Source organism: Mandrillus leucophaeus, unplaced genomic scaffold (genome assembly GCF_000951045.1).
Source record: "Mandrillus leucophaeus isolate KB7577 unplaced genomic scaffold, Mleu.le_1.0 Scaffold555, whole genome shotgun sequence".
Lineage (NCBI taxonomy): Eukaryota > Metazoa > Chordata > Mammalia > Primates > Cercopithecidae > Mandrillus > Mandrillus leucophaeus.
The window spans coordinates 181,901-200,338 of record NW_012105975.1 but is presented as its reverse complement, the minus strand read 5'-3'; the positions used below and the strand labels follow the sequence as shown (position 1 = coordinate 200,338).

Here is an 18,438-nt window from a genome sequence, read left to right as displayed (position 1 = left end):
CCCACCTCAGCTTCCCGAGAACTGCAGGCTTATGCCATCACGACCATCTCTTGTAGAGATGGGAGTCTCACTGTTGTCTAGGCTGGTCTGAAACTTCTGGGCTCAAGCCATCTCCACACCCAAGGTTCCCAAGGTGTTGGGGTTACAGGTATGACCCATGGTGTGGTGCCTGGCCTCACAGGATCTTTCTTGAAAACCACTGTAGATAGATTCTTATGTTCATACTATTTCCCTTGCTGCAATTTGAGACTTAATCCACAACACCCCTGATGGGCTTATCTAAAAGCCTTCAATTCCTTATCTAGAATACAGACTGCAAGGCCTTCCTTTTTTTATCCTTAGGCTTGCCTCATGGGAGACCCTCCCACTGCTTTTTATCATAGCTACAACCCTCACTGGCCGCCTTCCTCTCTAGAGCGTGAGTCTTGTAACTGGATTGTCACCACCCCCGTCCCCTGGACATGGAACAGGGCTGACAAGCAGTAGGTGATAAGCACAAGGATGTTAAGATTTCAGCAGCCCAACTCAACCAGGGTAAACTTAAGCCAGCTAAGGTTCTGCATGTTGCCTTCTAAGCTTATCCAAGTATCATAGTTTGATTTCGCTAGTCTGACTAAAACAGGGTTTTGCACTTGGCTACCTATGTTGATTTTGGGCACTGGGTTTCATCTAAATTCATCACGTTGTTGATAGTCCCACCTCTCATGTGGCCTTCATCTTTTACTAAAAGTGAAGGTTGAGGCAAGTACTTAAGACCAGAAAGAATAAACAATATACATAGTACAGAACAAATGGCTTTTTAGGGGTTTACTGGATGTGGTTTCCTCCCCAGCCGCATGGTCCCTGAGTGTCCACTGGTCTATCCATCTAGCATGAGTTCTATTCCAGAACTGTTCTGGAGACTCGCTGTTACCCAGCCTGTAGCATAGTGGTGTGTGCTTAGCTCACTGCAACCTCTGCTTCCCGGGTTCACGTGACTTTCCTGCTTCAGCTTCCTGAGTAGCTGGGACTACAGCAGTACATCACCATGCCCAGTTAATTTTTCTTTTAGTAGAGATGCGGTTTTACCACATTGGCAACGCTGGTCTTCAACTCCTGACCTCAGGTGATCTGCCCACCTCGGCCTCCCTAAGTGTTGGGACTACAGGTGTGAGCCACTGCTCTTCCCAGATGCCCTTCCTTGTCCTAGGAGACCTGACTAATGTGTTCCTGCGCCCCTTTCCAGAGTCTTCTACAGGACATAATCCTCAGACCTGCTAAAACTGGGAGAAGCTGCAGCAGCCTTCATCAGCATCAGGGCTGCAGGAGTGGGTCCCCTCACCAGCATTTCAACCAAGTTGGGGACTGGGATACTGGAAACGCACGCACTACGCCATTTCCATTGGGATGGGTGAAGTGAGTGGCAGAGCTGGCTTTGCCATGCTCTCCAGTGACATTCCAGTGGAAACACTCTTTAGGAAGTAACACGTCTGGCACCAGAGTTGACTTTTAATTTGTCCTAAAGCCGCTGAAGCAAAAACCATAAAACATTCTGCTTTCTTTTCTTTTACAACCCCACGAACGCAAAAAAAAAAAAAAAATAACAAAAGAAACAACAACAAAACCCAAACTATTTGTAGGAAAAAATGGTTTTGTACATGGGATGAAACAATATAAATTCAAAACTTACAGATAAGGGTTAGCTCTATCACTCAACTCTTTAAAAAGTTTATATGAATATCCAGTCAAAACCAACAAGGTATTGCCCTTGAAATGTTAACTAGACGGATTTCCAAGGAGACCACAGGACTGTATACTGTCTTGGAATGTCCTCAGAAGGCTCTGTCATTGATCAGGTAACAGTAAAAACCCCAGAGTCCTTTCTTTCAAATGGAAAAGGGAAAGCAGAGGGACAGAAGCTATTCAAACTTCGTCTTCTTTCCTTGTGGCTTGTGGTCACCTCCTCCTCCTCTGCCTCCTCGGAAGCCGCCTCGCCCTACAGGGGGAAGGCAAGACACTGTTAAAAGAATAGGTACAAAGTTCCTCCACCCAGTGATTAGGAACCGTGACAAGGCACGGTCTGAAGAGCATATGCTATGTGGTGTCCAGTAGACATTGAAGTCATTATCCCTGTGTGCCTTACCTCCAAAGCCTCCCCGGCCTCTGCCACCAAATCCTCCTCGGCCTCCTCTGCCACCACCTCGTCCTCCAAAGCCGCCTCTGCCTCCACCACGACCCCCAAAGCCACCTTCACCCTTAGGTTTGGCCCAGTCCAAGGTAACTTTATTTCCATCAATTTCACCATCTTCCATGGCCTCCTTGGCAGCTTTGGCATCCTCCTCACTGTTGAAGTCTACAAAACCAAACCTAGAACACCAAATGAAATTGCCCATTATAAAAGCACCTACTGCACATGTCCCAAGTTAACTGCACACGCTGGGGAGCCATCCTACAGAAAGTAGCCTTTAGTTGGGAAAAGATACCAGTGACAGAGTACCTCTCTATGGAAAACTAACTGGTGTGACAGCTTGAACCCCAGAATGTCTCACAAAACAGCTAAATATACCTCTGTAAAGACAGAAGGTAAAATAATGCTAGTGCTGTGAATTCTCTCTTCTTCTCGTGCGAATCCATAAACTGCCACTGATAGACAGAAAGGAGCTCAATGAGAAGACACCTTAGACTCAAGGTCTCCACCGAACAAAAACCCCTTCAAGTGAAAGCAGCACTCGTGCTTTCTTCCCTTACCCTTTGGAGGACCCAGTTTCCCGGTCAGTGACTATCCTTGCCCGAACAGAGCCGTCAAATGACTCCTTTAATGTCTCTTCAGTGGTATCCTCAGACAGGCCTTTGACAAACAGAGTTTTGGATGGCTCTGGGGAAGAAAAAAAATTGTGACTTTATGTGAAGTCACAGTTCGTAGTAACACTGAATTTGCACAATGCCTGGTATGACTACTGGCCAAGAATGCTTGTCTTAGTGGAAAAGCAGTGAAAAGCAACTAAGCCAACTAGTCCTTAATTAAAGTAAGGCTATTCTGAGTTTACATTTTTTAAACTGCCACTGCATAGTTGATATTCTGCCCATCTTCTATGGAAAGTGGGAGAACCCCCCAAGCAGGTGCTGCCCACTGGATGGGGCAGGAAATCATGGGCAAACTTGCTGCTCTGAGTTGACACAGCTGGATCAGAACTTGACTATCTAGAGGAATCTTCTTGAGATTTCATCAATTATTTCTCAGGTAATCAGTCATCATATCCAGTTATTTTTCACTCAGTAGCAACAGGAAACACAGAATTTGTGCAAAAAATAAACACCAAAAGCACTGAGAGTGCTACCCCCAACCACAGCATCCTATCCAGGTGAACTTACGGCTTCTGGCATTAGGTGATCCCCTGGGTCCTTGCAACTCCAGCCTGATTGCTCTGCCCTCAATTTCCCTTTTATTACAGGAATTTAAAGCTTCTTTAGCATCTTCGAATGAAGCAAACTCTATAAATGCATACCTGAGGATGAACAGTTAATGCTTAGAGTAAGTTACCAAGCACGTGCTCCTTCACTGTCACAAGATGCTGCCAAGCCTTCTCTCAAGTTGGTACCTAAATGACGCTCTTTTACACTCATTTACGTAGCTAAAATTATTTGGCTTTTCTGACAGGATCACATGACCTTACGTTCCTTTAGACCTGTAAGACATATATAGCCTGTAACTGATATAAAGGTATTAATTATCTTACCCTTTAGATTTGCCATTTTGGTTCTGGGGTACTTTGATAAAAGTTGCTTTCTCAAATACTTCCTGAAGAGTTTCTTCTGTTGCACTGTAGGAGAGGTTGCTTAAAACCAGAGTTTTTGATTCACCTGCAAATAGAGATGCCACATTCCTAAGACTCGGAAACAGTGGTTCCCAGCTTCGGTCAGAGCAGTAATATTTTATTCCTAAGCATTTCAGTGCTTGAAAGAGTTAACACACAAATACTGATGATGTAAGTGAAATCCACTTTTGTTACTCAACATATTAAGTACTTAGTACATGTTGCAATGTTCTGGTGGTGGTTCTTTATGTATAGGCTGACTACCGGCCTGTTTTCCTAGAACAATAATCTGAGTTCAAAACACACATAGTCGGCCGGGCGCGGTGGCTCAAGCCTGTAATCCCAGCACTTTGGGAGGCCGAGATGGGCGGATCACGAGGTCAGGAGATCGAGACCATCCTGGCTAACACGGTGAAACCCCGTCTCTACTAAAAAATACAAAAAACTAGCCGGGCGAGGTCGCGGGCGCCTGTAGTCCCAGCTACTCGGGAGGCTGAGGCAGGAGAATGGCGTAAGCCCAGGAGGCGGAGCTTGCAGTAAGCTGAGATCCGGCCACTGCACTCCAGCCCGGGCCACAGAGCGAGACTGTTTCAAAAAAAAAAAAAAAAACACATAGTCGAAGTCATTTAAAGTATAAAACATACCTACAAAGGAAGCTTGATTTGCCTACTGTATTCCAATGCAAAATGATTTTAGAGCTCTCATTCAAGATCGGAAATTACTATTCCAAATAAGAGTATAACTTGGGGTATAATGTCCTTGATCTTCACCTACATTTAAGTAACTTTGATTAAAAAGTATAAACTTATGAAGTACAAAGACACAAAGGAGTTCCCTCCATCAATTCTGGAACCCGGTAACAAGCCTAATTTCTTACCACTCCAAGTGCTATTCTTTCCACCTCTATAGTCTTGATTTTGACCTTTCTCTCCGGTATAGTACAGGGAAATAGATCGCCCATCAATCTCTGTTCCCTGCTTTTCCTCAAAGGTTTTCTCTGCATCAGCTTCTGTCTTAAATTCAATATAAGCAATCCTGCAATGGAGGGAGAAGAACTCATGGTTTTTAAAACCACATTAACACAAATGCTTTTACCTCAGCAACACAGAACTTGCTTCAGATCTGAACACAATAAATGCCCTTAGTTTTATGCTACTTTTCAATCAAACTTGAGCTTCCCTCTTACTTCCCACTACAGTTTTACAAATACTCAAAATTTTTTCACAGTAACCTCACCTCACTGAACTACTACTCACAAAGTATTTGTTGTAAGCTAGGCACATTTCTTGCTCCTTTATATGTATTACCTTGTCTTTTAAAATCACCCTATGAGTACGTTATCCCCATGGTACAGATGGGTAATTGAGGCACAAATTTACAGGTTAAACTGCCCAAAATTACACACCTAAGAAAATCAAACCAACATTTCTTTTATAAAGCAGGAATGTGTATTCATGTTAAGAAAACCCTTACATTTCAATAGACAGAACATACCCTTTACTTTTCCCATCCTTGCTGACTAATCTGATCTCCGCAGCATCTTCAAACACTTCTTTCAATTCATCCTGAGTAACTTTGTAAGGGAGATTTTTAGCCAAAAGCGTTCTCGCATCTCGCTCTAGATTAAAAAAACAAAAATGAGCTCCATGGCCTGAAAAACCAAAGGTGGGGGGCAACAACAAAGAGGGGAAAAAAAAAGACATAGCTCTATTCAACAAATAATTTGAGATCCTATAATGTACAAGGCTCTGTGCCTTGGAGATATAGCAGTGTCAACACACAAGTGGTCCCTCCATGTTGTCACAGCTGATGTCAAACTATCCGCTGGGTACACTAGAGTTCAACCTGGAGTAGATGCATATTATTTTTAGAAACAAAAAAGGTGAACGTACCAATTTAAAACATTACAACTGTATATAGAGAAATAAAGTAAAGGATGCAAACAGTAATTAGGGACCTAATCTAGTTTCAGTGAAGACCCCTTTACATTAATTTAGGTGCATCTAATAATTCGTGTTCCGTATAAAAGTGCTCTTGCTTGCCTAACTCAAGAATTTACACTGTAACACTAGCAAGCAGTGCCAAGTACTCTTGTAAACACCAGCTCATTTAATTCCCACATTAAGAGGAAACCAAGGGGAAAAAAAAAATTTAAAGAGAGGAAACCAAGGGAAATGGGTTACAAAGCATTTTCCCTAGCAGTCTAGCTCCTGAATTTATTGCATAATCTCCTAAAGCCTTACATACCCTTCTTACTGTCTTTTCCTTTTGGTTTCTCTAGTTTAATTTCATTGCCAAAGACTTTCAAACCAGTGAGTTCCAAGGCTTTCTCCAGGTCTTCAGCAGATTCAAAATCCACATAACCAAATTTCCTTCAAGGTGGAGAGAAGGGCAAAATTACAACAGATGAAAACACAAATTGAAATCCACAATATGTATTCTAGACAAATGTGATGATGCAAACAAAGATCACATTTTAAAAAGCAGCCCTAATATTAGCAAAACAAAGTCAAGGCTCTGCAAATTGTAGCTACAGAACAAGGTCTCAGTACGGAGATATGACATGCACATTCACGTTAGAGGTCATCATCATTAGCTAAATTGCTTAAAACAATTCACAGTAGCAGCTGACAAAAGAACACCTGTAAGCACTAATACAGGAGAATCCTGCCTGGATAAAAGCATTCACTATGATGACTAGTCAGGTCTAATAGTTTCAGGTACTTCCAAGAAAATAAACATCAAATTATTATTATTTTAAACTGAGACAGAGTCTCAATCTGTTGCCCAGGCTGGAGTACAGTGGTGCGAACTTGGCTCACTGCAACCTCCGTCACCCAGGTTCAAGCGATTCTCCTGCCTAACACCAACACTGGTGCCTCAAGACCCCAATTTAGGCTGGGCACAGTGGCTCACGCCTGTAATCCCAGCACTTCGAGAGGTCGAGTTGGGTGGATCACTTGAGGTCAGGAGTTCGAAACCAGCCTGGCCAACATGGTGAAACCCTGTCTCAACTAAAAATACAAAGATTCCCCAGGCGTGGTGACGTGCACCTGTAATCCCAGCTACTCAGGGGGCTTAGGAAGGAGAATCACTGGAACCCGGGAGGCAGAGGTTGCAGTGAGCCAAGATTGCGCCACTGTACTGCAGCCTGAGCGAAAGCCAGAGTCCGTCTCAATAAAAAACGAAACAAAACAAAAAAGACAAAAAAACTTACTAAGATTATTCTGTGCTATACCAAGTTACGACTGACTGTGAAAATTGCAATCCAGGGACTCTATGGTTTAATTCTAACTTAGTTCACTAATGCTAATCCTTGAAGATGTTTACACTATTCACGTTTAAGAGTGGCAGGCTAAAGTAACTGTGCTAATAGGGGAAGGAAAAGTATTAACAGACCCATGTGTATGTAATGTGCATGAAGCACTTACCTAGTCATACCAATTCTGACATCCACAACAGCAAGATCATTTTTAGCAAAAACATCGCTGATACCAGTTTTTAACTCAGGAGCAGATTTGTTAAAGTTTAGGTTTCCAACAAAGAGATTGAAAGCCGTAGTCGGTTCTGTGCCTATACAAAAAAAAGCTGAACTCAGTCTACTTGTGAAGTGTGGTAAAAAGTTAGTTTCCAAAGCAAAATTTCTATACACAGCACATCAGCACACTGCAATGTAACATCATGTTTCAGTATTAAGTCCCTTTGTCATTCATCATTTGTGCTGTTTATCTCCCCCACATCCCCTAATTCTGCAAGTTACCTTCCACTTTCTGTTTCTTGGCTTCAGGAGCTGCTTTCTGTTTGGCCATTTCCTTCTTTCGTTTTCCAGGTGCTTCTTTGACAGGCTCTGGACAAGATGTCAATGTATTACCCATCAATAGCCACACTTAAGTGCCCCCTTTAAACAACTCATGTCAATGTATGTCAGAATCTAATTTAATTACCTTCCTCCTCCTCTTCTTCCTCCTCATCTTCATCATCATCATCATCCTCATCATCTTCATCGTCGTCATCATCCTCGTCCTCATCATCCTCTTCTTCATCTTCATCCTCAGCCACGTTCTTGGCTTTCACAGGAACAACTTTTGCAGCTTTCTTTCCTTTGGCTGGTGTAGTCTCCATAGCTTCTTCTTCAGAGTCTGAAAGATAAGCCACCTAAAAATTGCAGCAATCTCCCAAAACCAACATCGGTTTTAAAATCTAATGCAATCCTGTCACCATGTTTAGTTAATAGTCATGGCAAGAATAGATTACTTGGGGCCAGGCACAGTGGCTCACGCCTGTAATCCTAGCACTTTGGGAGGCCAAGGTGGGTGGATCACCTGAGGTCAAAAGTTCGAGACCAGCCTGGCCAACATGGTGAAACCTCGTTTCTACTAAAAATACAAAAATTAGTAGCGCATAGTAGTGGTCGCCTGTAATCACAGCTACTTGGGAGGCTGAGGCAGAACTGCTTGAACCCTGGAGATGGAGGTTGCAGTGAGCCGAGACAGCGCGCCACTGCACTCCAGCCTGGGAAACAGCAAAAACTCCCATGTCAAAAAAATTAAAAAACAAAAACAAAAACAAAACAAAAAAGATCACTAAGAAACAAAATCCTACATTATGAAAAACACTCACAGAATGTGCTGTTGAAATTTTCTCAGGAGGGACAAAAATCATTCATGGGCAATTAAGTCTAACACACAACAGCCCAGAGAATTCCCACAAGGACTCTACTCTCATCTCTAGGTTGTTGTGGAATATGTTGATCCCAGAATCTCAAGATATCTTGCAATCAGAAGCCCAGTAACTACCAAGACAACAACTTACCATCTTCCTCATCGTCATCATCCTCATCCTCATCATCTTCATCATCCTCATCATCCTCATCCTCTGAGGCAGGGGCAGCAGCTGCTGCTTTCATCACTGCTGGTTCAATTTCATCTTCATCCTCATCTTCGTCTTCATCATCCTCATCATCTTCCTCACTGTCATCCTCCTCCTCTTCATCACTGTCTTCCTTCTTGGCATTCTTACCATTCTTTGCCCCCTTGGCTGGGATGGCAGCACCCTTCTTACCAGGGGTTGCTACCAATGCTTTGCCTGGTGTGGCTCCCTTCTTGCCAGGTGTGGCAACTGCTTTGGCTGGTGTAACTGTCTTCTTGGCAGGTGTTGCTGCTGCCTTTTTGCCTGGAGTGACAGCTGCTTTCTTGGCTGGTGTGGCAACTGCAACCTTTTTTGTTGGGGAAACTACCACCTTCTTTGCTGAGGTTGCAGCAGCCTTCTTGCCTTTCTTCTGAGGTATGACAACCTTGAGAATAAATGAAAACCAAACCAATAAGTCCAGCCCCACACCCAAAAAGATAACCATGGTCCCAATGAGTGTTAGATTCTGGCAATGCTTCTGGTTCAAGACCACATGCGCTAGACACATGTTAGCATGTTAAACTCCAGGCTTCTGTTATGTTGTCTTAGGTCAGAGCCCTTATTATCAGGTGAATACCCAGCCATAAGGAACCCTTTTGAACACTTAAAATACCTCTGAACCAGACCTCTGAATTCTTGCACCTCATACTTTCCCAAACCCCAACTTTCTCATCTGAAAATGGTAATAGTATCATATTACATGTATAACAATAACGAATTACTATGCGTAAATTATTCAGAACCTTACACCTAGGAGACTCCAAGCATTAACGTATTAAATCATTTGGGGCTCCTATGGTGGGTGGCAGTACTGAGTCCAGTGAAGCTCAATTCTTAGGACCTGAGATAAAATGAAGATCAAATAGGCTAAACATAATTATCCCTTACAAAACTATCACACATCAAAGAGTGAGCATGTTAGTTTGATAAAAGCCATCGTTTAGCTACATGAAAATCCCATAGTTTTATTAGGCAATGTGTGGAAGAATAAAACTTTTATTCAATTATCAACGAGAAACCTGAGCACAATTCAGTGCTCAGATGTCTTTACAGTGAGCAAATAAAAGGCCAGGACTGCCAAAGAGTAAAGAGGGTCAATGTTAACACAAAGAGGTGGCAGCCCTCAGTCTACACCAAAGATAACTATAACGCAGTGAGTAGTATTACAAAGTTCATATATAATGGAATGGAGACCAATTAATCTTAATTGGAAGCTAGGAAAGGAATCTGGGAAGGTTATCCTCAGATCTGAATACAATGCCCAGCTCTACACGTCGGGGTGAGGCTAACATGTTGAAACTGGAAAAATGTAATGATTTAACACAACAAATCACACTCCTTGCCCTGCAGAGGCACATGGAAAGGAGATCCCCAGACCTCTTGTCTCAAACTCACATTCAAATACTTAGCCAAATGACACCTTGACATGTCAGTGAAGAGCTTGTGAAACAACCACTACAATAGGACATACCTGGATGAATAAAATCTTATTTTAGCCACAGACATCCAATTTCATGTCTTAACTCTCCATTGTTGTAGTTTTAACACAATTCTGCATTAAGCTGGATAAAATTACCTCTTCTCCACTGCTATCATCTTCTTCATCTTCTGACATTTCTTCATCTTCACTGTCTTCTTCTACCTCCTTCGGAGGAGGAGCCATTTTCTTCGGGTCACCTTGATTTTTACCTGCCTAAAATGCACACAAGTAGGTCATTACACCTCCACCTCAACATTTCAGGCCATTCATATTTTGCCATTACTGTTCATAGTAAAACGCCATCATCTCTCCTTCCTCAGATCCATTTCTCATAGTGCCAAACAGCACAACATCAAAACGAGTCCTGATGGCAATGCAAGATGGACTACTTTCAACCGCCCACAATTTTCCTCCCGGGCTTCACAAACAGAAAACCCGCCCGAAGGTAAGAAGTAACTACCTTGGTTTTCTCATGAACATTATGCCTTTCCCAGCAAGACAACCCCGCCCCTTAAAGAGGCGGCGCGGCCACGTGGGGGTACCTGGTAGGCCACCACGTGCCCGAAACACGGAGCAAAAGGCACGCGGCAGAGCCACCTTCCGGGGCCCACCACGTGTCGGCTTGCCAGGCCGGGACTCCGAATAGGGCCGATACCGCCATTTCCTGGCGCAAGGCACCGGTGCCTCTGGAGATTCCAGGACCCACGCGGCGCGGCCCACGTGGCAGGCCGCGCTCCCGGGCACGTGCGTCAGGAGTCGGGTCCCGACTCGTATGCGTCGCAGGAGTTTGGTCTCATCTCCCCACCCCGGGGCCCAGCGCCCCCTCCCCGCGCTCAGTGACTCCGTCTTTCCCGCCGCGTTCGCCGCCCCCAGCACCTGCAGAAGCTCTTCACCTCGCCACCAACTAGCCAGAAGCCGCGAGACCTCCCCACTAATCGCGCGAGACTTCCCGCAGCATGGCGCCCTAGAACGCGCCCGGGACTGCGCGCAGGCCCTCCTCCCCGCGCCGCCGCGCTCGCCCCTCGGAGAGCAGGCCTAGACGTCTGCGCTCGCGCTCAAGGCCGTTTACCTTCGCGAGCTTCACCATGATGGCGGCTTATGGCGGCGGAGTGTGGAGCGGAGAAGTGGCGCAGATGAGTCCAGAGGAAGCCAAGCGACGGCGATGGCGGCCGCGGGTGCTGAAGATCCCGGAGCACGTACACTCGAAGGCCAGCGAGAGCTCGAGACTGAGGCGAAAGACTGAGCCTGCCCAGTAATCGCCTGTGGAAAGGCGACGACGGCGCCCTCGTGACTCCGTGCCGACCAACCAGAGCTCGCGGCAGTCCCCCTGAGCCAATCGCGAGCCTCTAACCAAGAACGGCGCGGGGCGGGGAGTGGGCGGGCCGAGGCGGCCACGGGAGGGGGAGGGGCTGGCAGCCGTGCCGTGGGGGCGGGGCTCGCTTTGTGCAAGGCCGGCGCTGATTGGGCCGTGGGCGCGCGGGTCCCGGCCTGCGCCGTGGGACTGGCGTTTTTGGCGCCGGCTGTGAGGGGACCGCGGGGGTGGTGGAATCGGGCGGTCTAGGGATCTCCAATGTGGCTGGCTCCCTAGGCTCGGGCAGCCTTGGAGTTCCTCAAAGACCCTGCGCGCGGCCCCGGCAGGCACTCACGCCGGGGCTCCAGGTGGCCCTGGAGAAAGAAGCCCGCCAGCCCCGGAAGTTCAGGGACCGCGGAGTTCCCGTTGGCCCTTTCGGAGGCACAGCTCAGCCCTGCTTGCCCGCGAGCATGGGACTGGAGACACCCCCGGCTGCAGGCAGCCTCCTGAGAGCCGTTAATAAAGGCAGTCGCGGGTCTGTGCGAGGTTTTCTGTGAGAAATGCACGAACCTCCCCTACCCCACAGAACCTCAGGCGGGAGATATTTCTCATCATGGGGAACGGCCTCGGAGAAGTAACTTTCTGGCCTCACAGGGCAAGGAGAGGGGCCTGGGCGGGCCGACCGCAAAGCCGGGCCTTTGAGCGCCCACAGGTTCCCTGGTTGGTATTTGCGTCGAATGCGCCAATTAAGGTGGTGGCTGCTAAGTCAGTGTCACCAGATGGCTCGGGAGCAGGTCGAGAGCCACCGGCAGGGCGAAGGAGGCCGCCAGTGACTTCCACGGTTAGCTTTGTGGGTGGGTCTCCCTCGATGCCGGGCTTAGCAAACCAGAGCATTTCCCTCCGTCCAGGGCCTGCCTGGGATCCATCCAATCCACGGGTCCAGGTATGGATCCATCCATACCTCATTGTTCCTACAGAACCAGAATACCTGCAGCTACGGCTGTACTTGTTAAAAATCACCTCAGGCGGGGCGCGGTGGCTCAGGCCCGCAGTCCCAGCACTTTGGGAGGCCGAGGCGCATGAACCGGGGCGTCGGAGATTGCAGTGAGCCGACATCGCGCCACTGCACTCCAGCCTGGGCGACACAGCGAGACTCCGTCTCAGAAAGAAAGAAAGAAAAGTGTTTGTTAAGGCCAGGCGCGATGGCTCATGCCTGTAATCCCAGTGCTTTGGGAGGCTGATGCAGGAGGATCGCTTGAGTCCAGGAACTTGAGACTGGCCTGGGTAATATAATGCGACCCTGTCTCTACAAAAAAATAATAATTAGCGGGTGTAGTGGCACTCGCCTGGAGCCCCAGCTACTCGGGAGGCTGAGGTGGGAGGATCGCTTGAGCCCAGGAGGCAGAGGTTGCAGTGAACCGAGATGGCGCCGTTGCACTCCAGCCTGAGCAACAAGAGCAAAACCCCATCTCAAAAAAAAAAAGAAAGAAATGAAAATTATTTGTTAAATGAAGAAGTATTTAGGTAGAAGCAGCAGCAAGGAGAGCCGGCATGGCTCAAGTGGCGTTGCTTTGGAGTTAGTCTGGGGCAGCAAAATAGCAATATCTAACACTTTATAATGCTGATTCAGTGCCAGGCGCTCTTGCAGCTCCTCATATATTCATTCACTTACTCTTCAAAATAACCTTTCCAAAAAGTTATCACTGTTTTATAGAAACTGGGGCATAGAGGTAAATTAACTTGGCCAGGGTCACATAGCTAGCAGTGGAGGTGTAGGATATAAGTGAAGACACTGCTGTGTCATCCCAGTTTCTTTGTTTTTTTTTGAGACAGAATCTTACTCTGTCACTCAGGCTAGAGGGCAGTGGCAGGATCATGGCTCACTGCAGCCTTGACATCCCCAGTTTTATCAATCCTCCCGCCTTAGCCTCTCAAAGCACTGGGATTATAGATGTGAGCCACGTTTGGCCTGTTTGTTTCTAAATGCTTTTTTGTTTTGTTTTGTTTTGAAAACACGAGTTAGTTATTTATTGAATTGTAAAGTACACACATAGTGCAAAATTCAAAAGATTCAAACAGATGCACAGTAAAAAGTCTCCCTCCCCTCCCTGTCCCCTAGGCCTCCCAGTCTCAAGGCAGTGCCAGTCTCTTGTATGTCCTTCCAGATTCAGTTGTATGTGCAGACAGACAAGTCTATTTATTATATTTAATACAAACGCTATCATATACACTGTTCTGAACTCTCCTTCTTTTGTGTTAACTATATGTGTCTTGTAACTCATCCTACATCAGCACGTGTAGAGCTGCCACATTCTTTTTAATAGCTACATGGCGTTCCTTGTGTGGAAGGATCACAATTTATCTAGTCACCATTGCTGGACATTTAGGGTTGTTTGCTATGTTTGGCCATTACAAACTGCTATAGCAAATATTCTCACTTGCTTTATTTTACACAAATCATATCTGTAGAACAGCTGGGTCAAGGGTATGGTCTTTTACATTTTCATAGATGTTCTCCCAAGTGCTGTCTTTGGTTGGGGTTTTCCATGGCGGTTCCAGCCAAGAGCGATACCACCTCCTCCAGCCAGCTCAGGTTATCTATTGCCCCTGAGCTCCAAGGCTGGGAGACAGTGCTCCACGTTTTAGCAGAGGAGGAACTAGATGGTGGGGACAGGTTTGAGCATGGCTGTAATTCTTGTGGGGAGTGTGACTAGTCTCACATACCAGCCCAGATGCTCCAGGGGTACCACTGCCTTGAGTGGCTACTGGCTGCTTCTTCAGGCCTGCATGGACCCAGCCCAACTCTGCCTGCTGCTGTGGCCTGGCTGCTCCCCACGATACCTGTGTAGTGAGGCACCCACTTGGGGCACCCATGGGCACTTCTGGCCCCTGAGACCCATTTGGCCATAGTGGGCCTCATACTTGTGCTAGAGTCTGACAGCCCACTGGAGGGGGTCTGCAGGCTTCCAAGGATTACCTCCACTTCCCAGGACTGGGCTTCTAGGAACTAAGTGTCTCGGTTAGGCTCCAGCTAGCCAAGAAGAATCACATTGGGTATTTTAAAAAGAGGGAGCTTAGCGCAGGGACGTGGTGACATGAGGGATAGAAGTGCTGAGAAGTTGAGGGGACTGAGCAGGAAGCGGCTGCCCCCTACTCCAGGCTCTTCCACTGAAGGCTATGATAAGGGCCCGGGCTGATGCCAGGGAAGCTTCAGAAGGTCAGGAGGTGGGGTCATCCTGTGTCTCCCCTGCTTCTCCCCCTGAGTTGCAGGTGAGGCTGGCCTGACCCAGCCAGCATCCAGCTCACAAAGCCTGCAGGGTGAGTCCCTGCCATGGAGGCCGAGCAGGGCAGGGCTGGACACCCCAGCTGGCCGGGAGGGAGTTCACAGCCTCAGCTTCCAGAGCTTCAGGTCTGCCTGAGTGCGGAGGCCTGGGGTGTCTGCTGTGAAGTTCCTTTTACCAGCCCAGCCTCCTTCTGTCTTTTGGGTTCGCTGAGGCCTTTGGATACTGCCCAGAACTTCCCCAGCACTTCCCCCCAGATGTCAAAGGGGGACCCTAAGTTCTTCCTCCCTTGCCAGGCCTTGCTTGGTGTGTCAGCAAGTCTTCCCCTGCAGGAGGTACCTGTGCCTCGGGGTCCCAGGGGCCAGAGCCAGAGAACCCAGTCTTGTCTTCCTGAGGCAGCCCGAGAAGCTTCACCTGTTCACCCACTGGTAGAGTCAGCCCCTCGCCAACAACCGCAGGCCCCTGAGTCCGCTGGAGGAGGCTGTTACGGGCCCCAGATCATCACCATTCCAACTTCCCTGCTGCACCTACCAGGCCTCTCCATCCAGGAGGTTGGGCCCTGCTGGAGAGAAATCTGTGATGATGCAGATTTGGGGCCTCCAAATGCCCGGCCCTCCCAGCAGCTGCCCTGGTAGCAGCCCCAGCTGCTAGCCTAGATCATCTTCCAGGAGCTCCTGACCGCTCTCATTTCCCTCTCCCCAGCCTCTATGCCAAGCCTCTTCCCTCAGGCACTTCATCTCTCCTTCTCTGCCCTCCCTGTCAACAGAGTTATCCTATCTTCTCCTTCACAGGGAAGGACAGACCTCCCAGAGGGATTCCCACCCTCTGATTTACATACATTCGCAGACAGCCTGAGCTCTCCAGGCCACCACAAGGCCCCAGGGAAACCAGAGTCTTTCTCTGTATCACCCTTTCCCATGTGCCAGCAAGCCCCTCCTCACCCCCTCCTGGGGGTCCCACTGCAGTGATCTCCTCGACTGCCACCCGCCTTTTTTTTGTTGTTGTGTATTGGGGGGTGTGTGTGTGTGTGTTTAGACTCACTCTGTTGCCCAGGCTGGAGTGCAGTGGTGTTAACACAGGCTCAAGTGATCCTCCCATCTCAGCCACCCAAGTAGCTAAGACTACAGGCATTTGCTGCCACGCCCAGCTACTTTTTGTATTTTTTGTTTATTTGTTTGTTTTTGAGACAGAGTCTCGCGCTGTCGCCCAGGCTGGAGTGTAGTGGCATGATCTCGGCTCACTGCAACCTCCACCTCCTGGGTTCAAGCGATTCTCCTGCCTCAGCCTCCCGAGTAGGTGGGACTACAGGTGTGCCACCAACCGTTGTTAATGATTTTTTTTTTTTTGAGACGGAGTCTCGCTCTGTCGCCCAGGCTGGAGTGCAGTAGTGCCATCATGGTTTGGGTTCAAGCGATTCTCCTGCCTCAGCCTCCCGAGTAGGTGGGACTACAGGTGTGCCACCATGCCTCACTAATTTTTTTTTTTTTTTTTTTTGGATGGGGGCTGGCGCTGTAGCCCAGGCTGGAGTGCAGTGGCCGGATCTCAGCTCACTGCAAGCTCCGCCTCCCGGGTTTGCGCCATTCTCCTGCCTCAGCCTCCCGAGTAGCTGGGACTACAGGCGCCCGCCACCTCGCCTGGCTATTTTTTTGTATTTTTTAGTAGAGACGGGGTTTCACCGTGTTAGCCAGATAGTCTCAATCTCCTGATCTCGTGATCTCCTGTCTCGGCTTCCCAAAGTGCTGGGATTACAGGTGTGAGCCACCACGCCTGGCCTGCCACCTGCCATTCCAATACCTCCTTCCCTTCCATTGCCTTTTGCAGGAACAAGCTCCTGGGAAGAGTTGACAACAGTTGCTCCCAGCCCCTGCAGGTGCCCTCCAACCCTGCCTCCTGCAGACACGCTGTTTGTCGCTAGCCAGAAGGACGCCTTGCAGACCTTATCTTTCATCTCTCTTGACCCTTCTGCAGCTTCTGTCTCTTGACCGCATCCTCCCTTGGAGCTTCCCCTCTGCCTCCCTGACGCTTCTCTCTCCTGGCCTCTTCCTCTTTGCCTACCTTCTTCCTTTCTCAAAGAGTGTTCCCACCTTTCTCTTCCCTCGACATTCTCTCACTGGTAACACCCTTATCCAGTGGCCTCAGCTGCCATATGTGTGTACCCCCCCTGACTTGGGGCCACTCCTCCACAGCGGCTCCACCTTCCCATGGACAACGCCATCTGAAGGTGCCCAAATCAGGGTCTCTTCAGGAGCAACTTTCTTCCTCATTAACCCAGTGGCTTGGCAGACATCTATCTCCCTTTGGTGCCCTATAAAACTTCAGACTCCAAGTAGAGTGTCCCACTCTGAATTCAGCCTCTTCCTCCACCCCTGAACTGCTGTCTTTCCTACCTCAAAAAAGGAGAGACAGCTCCCAGCTTGCCTAGCCAAAAGCCAGGACGTTGTCTTAGTCTGCTGGAACTGCTATAACTTTAGACGGGGTCCTTTATAAACAACAGAAATGTGTTACAGTTCTGGAGGCTGGATGTCCAAGATCAAAGCACTGGCAGATCTGGTGTCCGTGAGGGCCTCTCTCCTAGACGGTGCCCTTTTTGCTGCTTCTTCGAAGGCAGAAGGAGCCCACAGGCTCCTCTGAGCCCTTTTTATAAGGACATTAATCCCATTCTCAAGGGCGGAGCCCTCAGGAGCTAATCACTTCCCGTAGGCACCACCTCTTCACCTTGTCTTGGGGATTAGCTTTCAACATATGAATTTGTAGAGGAGACCAGCATTCAGATCGTAGCATTGTCTAGACCCTGACCTCTCCCTCATCTCCCAGACACCCCGGCCTGGGCTTTGAGTGTCTTCAGAGTGGGTCCACTCTGCTTTCCACCGCCCCTCTCTTACTGCCCCTGCTCAAGTTCCCGCCTGGATTAACCCAGCCGTTCCCAGTCAGCCACCCTGACCTGTCTTGCTCTATATCTTAACCTACCACGTGGCAGTCACATCAGTTTTCCTCAGCAGCAGATACAAACATGTTCTTTTAATGAAGAGATTTCGATGACTTCTGACAGCCAGCAGGAGAAAATCCAAGTGCCTCAACCCACACTGAAAACTCCTTCCTGAGGCCGGTGGCTCACTCCTGTAATCCCAGCACTTTGGGAGGCTGAGGCAGGTGGATCACGAGGTCAGGAGTTCAAGGTCAGCCTGGTCAACATAGTGAACCTCCGTCTGTACTAAAAATACAAAAATTAGCCAGGTCTGGTGGCGGGTGCCTATAATCCCAGCTACTCGGGAGGCCAAGGCAGGAGAATCGTTTGAACCTGGGAGGCGGAGGTTGCAGTGAGCCGAAATCACACCACTGCACACCAGCCCGGATGACAGAACAAGATTCTGTCTCGAAGAAAACCCCTTCCTGCTGCAGAGAGGGGTCTAGGGTGAGGTAAGGCACTTGCCTCAGGCACAACACTTAAGGGACACCACAAAAATCATCAAAAATAATATTTCAGTGCAATATTATTTAATTACTGGGGAAAATCCATGATGAACAAAAAAGTCAAATTGTATTTATTTTATTATTTTTGAGGCAGAATCTCACTGTGTGGCCCAGGCTGGAGTGCAGTGGTGCCACTTTGGCTCACTGCAATCTCTGCCTCCCGAACTCAAGGGATCCTCCAACCTCAGCCCCGCAAGTAGCTGGGACTACAGG

The 18,438-nt window shown here is 48.2% G+C and overlaps 1 protein-coding gene across 2 annotated transcripts; it reads right to left on the bottom strand.

Annotated features, from left to right (window-relative positions):
* Window positions 1-1,470: 1,470 nt before the first annotated feature.
* Window positions 1,471-11,520, bottom strand: NCL (nucleolin). 2 transcript variants are annotated; one of them, XM_011998076.1, is made up of 15 exons: window positions 11,252-11,449; window positions 10,279-10,395; window positions 8,983-9,087; window positions 8,607-8,934; window positions 7,739-7,933; window positions 7,555-7,641; window positions 7,226-7,367; window positions 6,042-6,166; window positions 5,289-5,412; window positions 4,672-4,829; window positions 3,717-3,840; window positions 3,352-3,485; window positions 2,728-2,854; window positions 2,123-2,346; window positions 1,471-1,975 (listed from the first exon to the last, which is right to left on the bottom strand). In XM_011998076.1, exons 1-15 carry the CDS (start codon window positions 11,267-11,269, stop codon window positions 1,899-1,901), a joined length of 2,085 nt encoding a protein of 694 aa, XP_011853466.1. In that variant the 5' UTR covers window positions 11,270-11,449; the 3' UTR covers window positions 1,471-1,898. The 2 variants fall into 2 exon arrangements, with proteins under 2 accessions (XP_011853466.1, XP_011853465.1); XM_011998075.1 differs by having other exon boundaries at window positions 8,607-9,087; window positions 11,252-11,520.
* Between the last annotated feature and the right edge of the window lie 6,918 nt (window positions 11,521-18,438).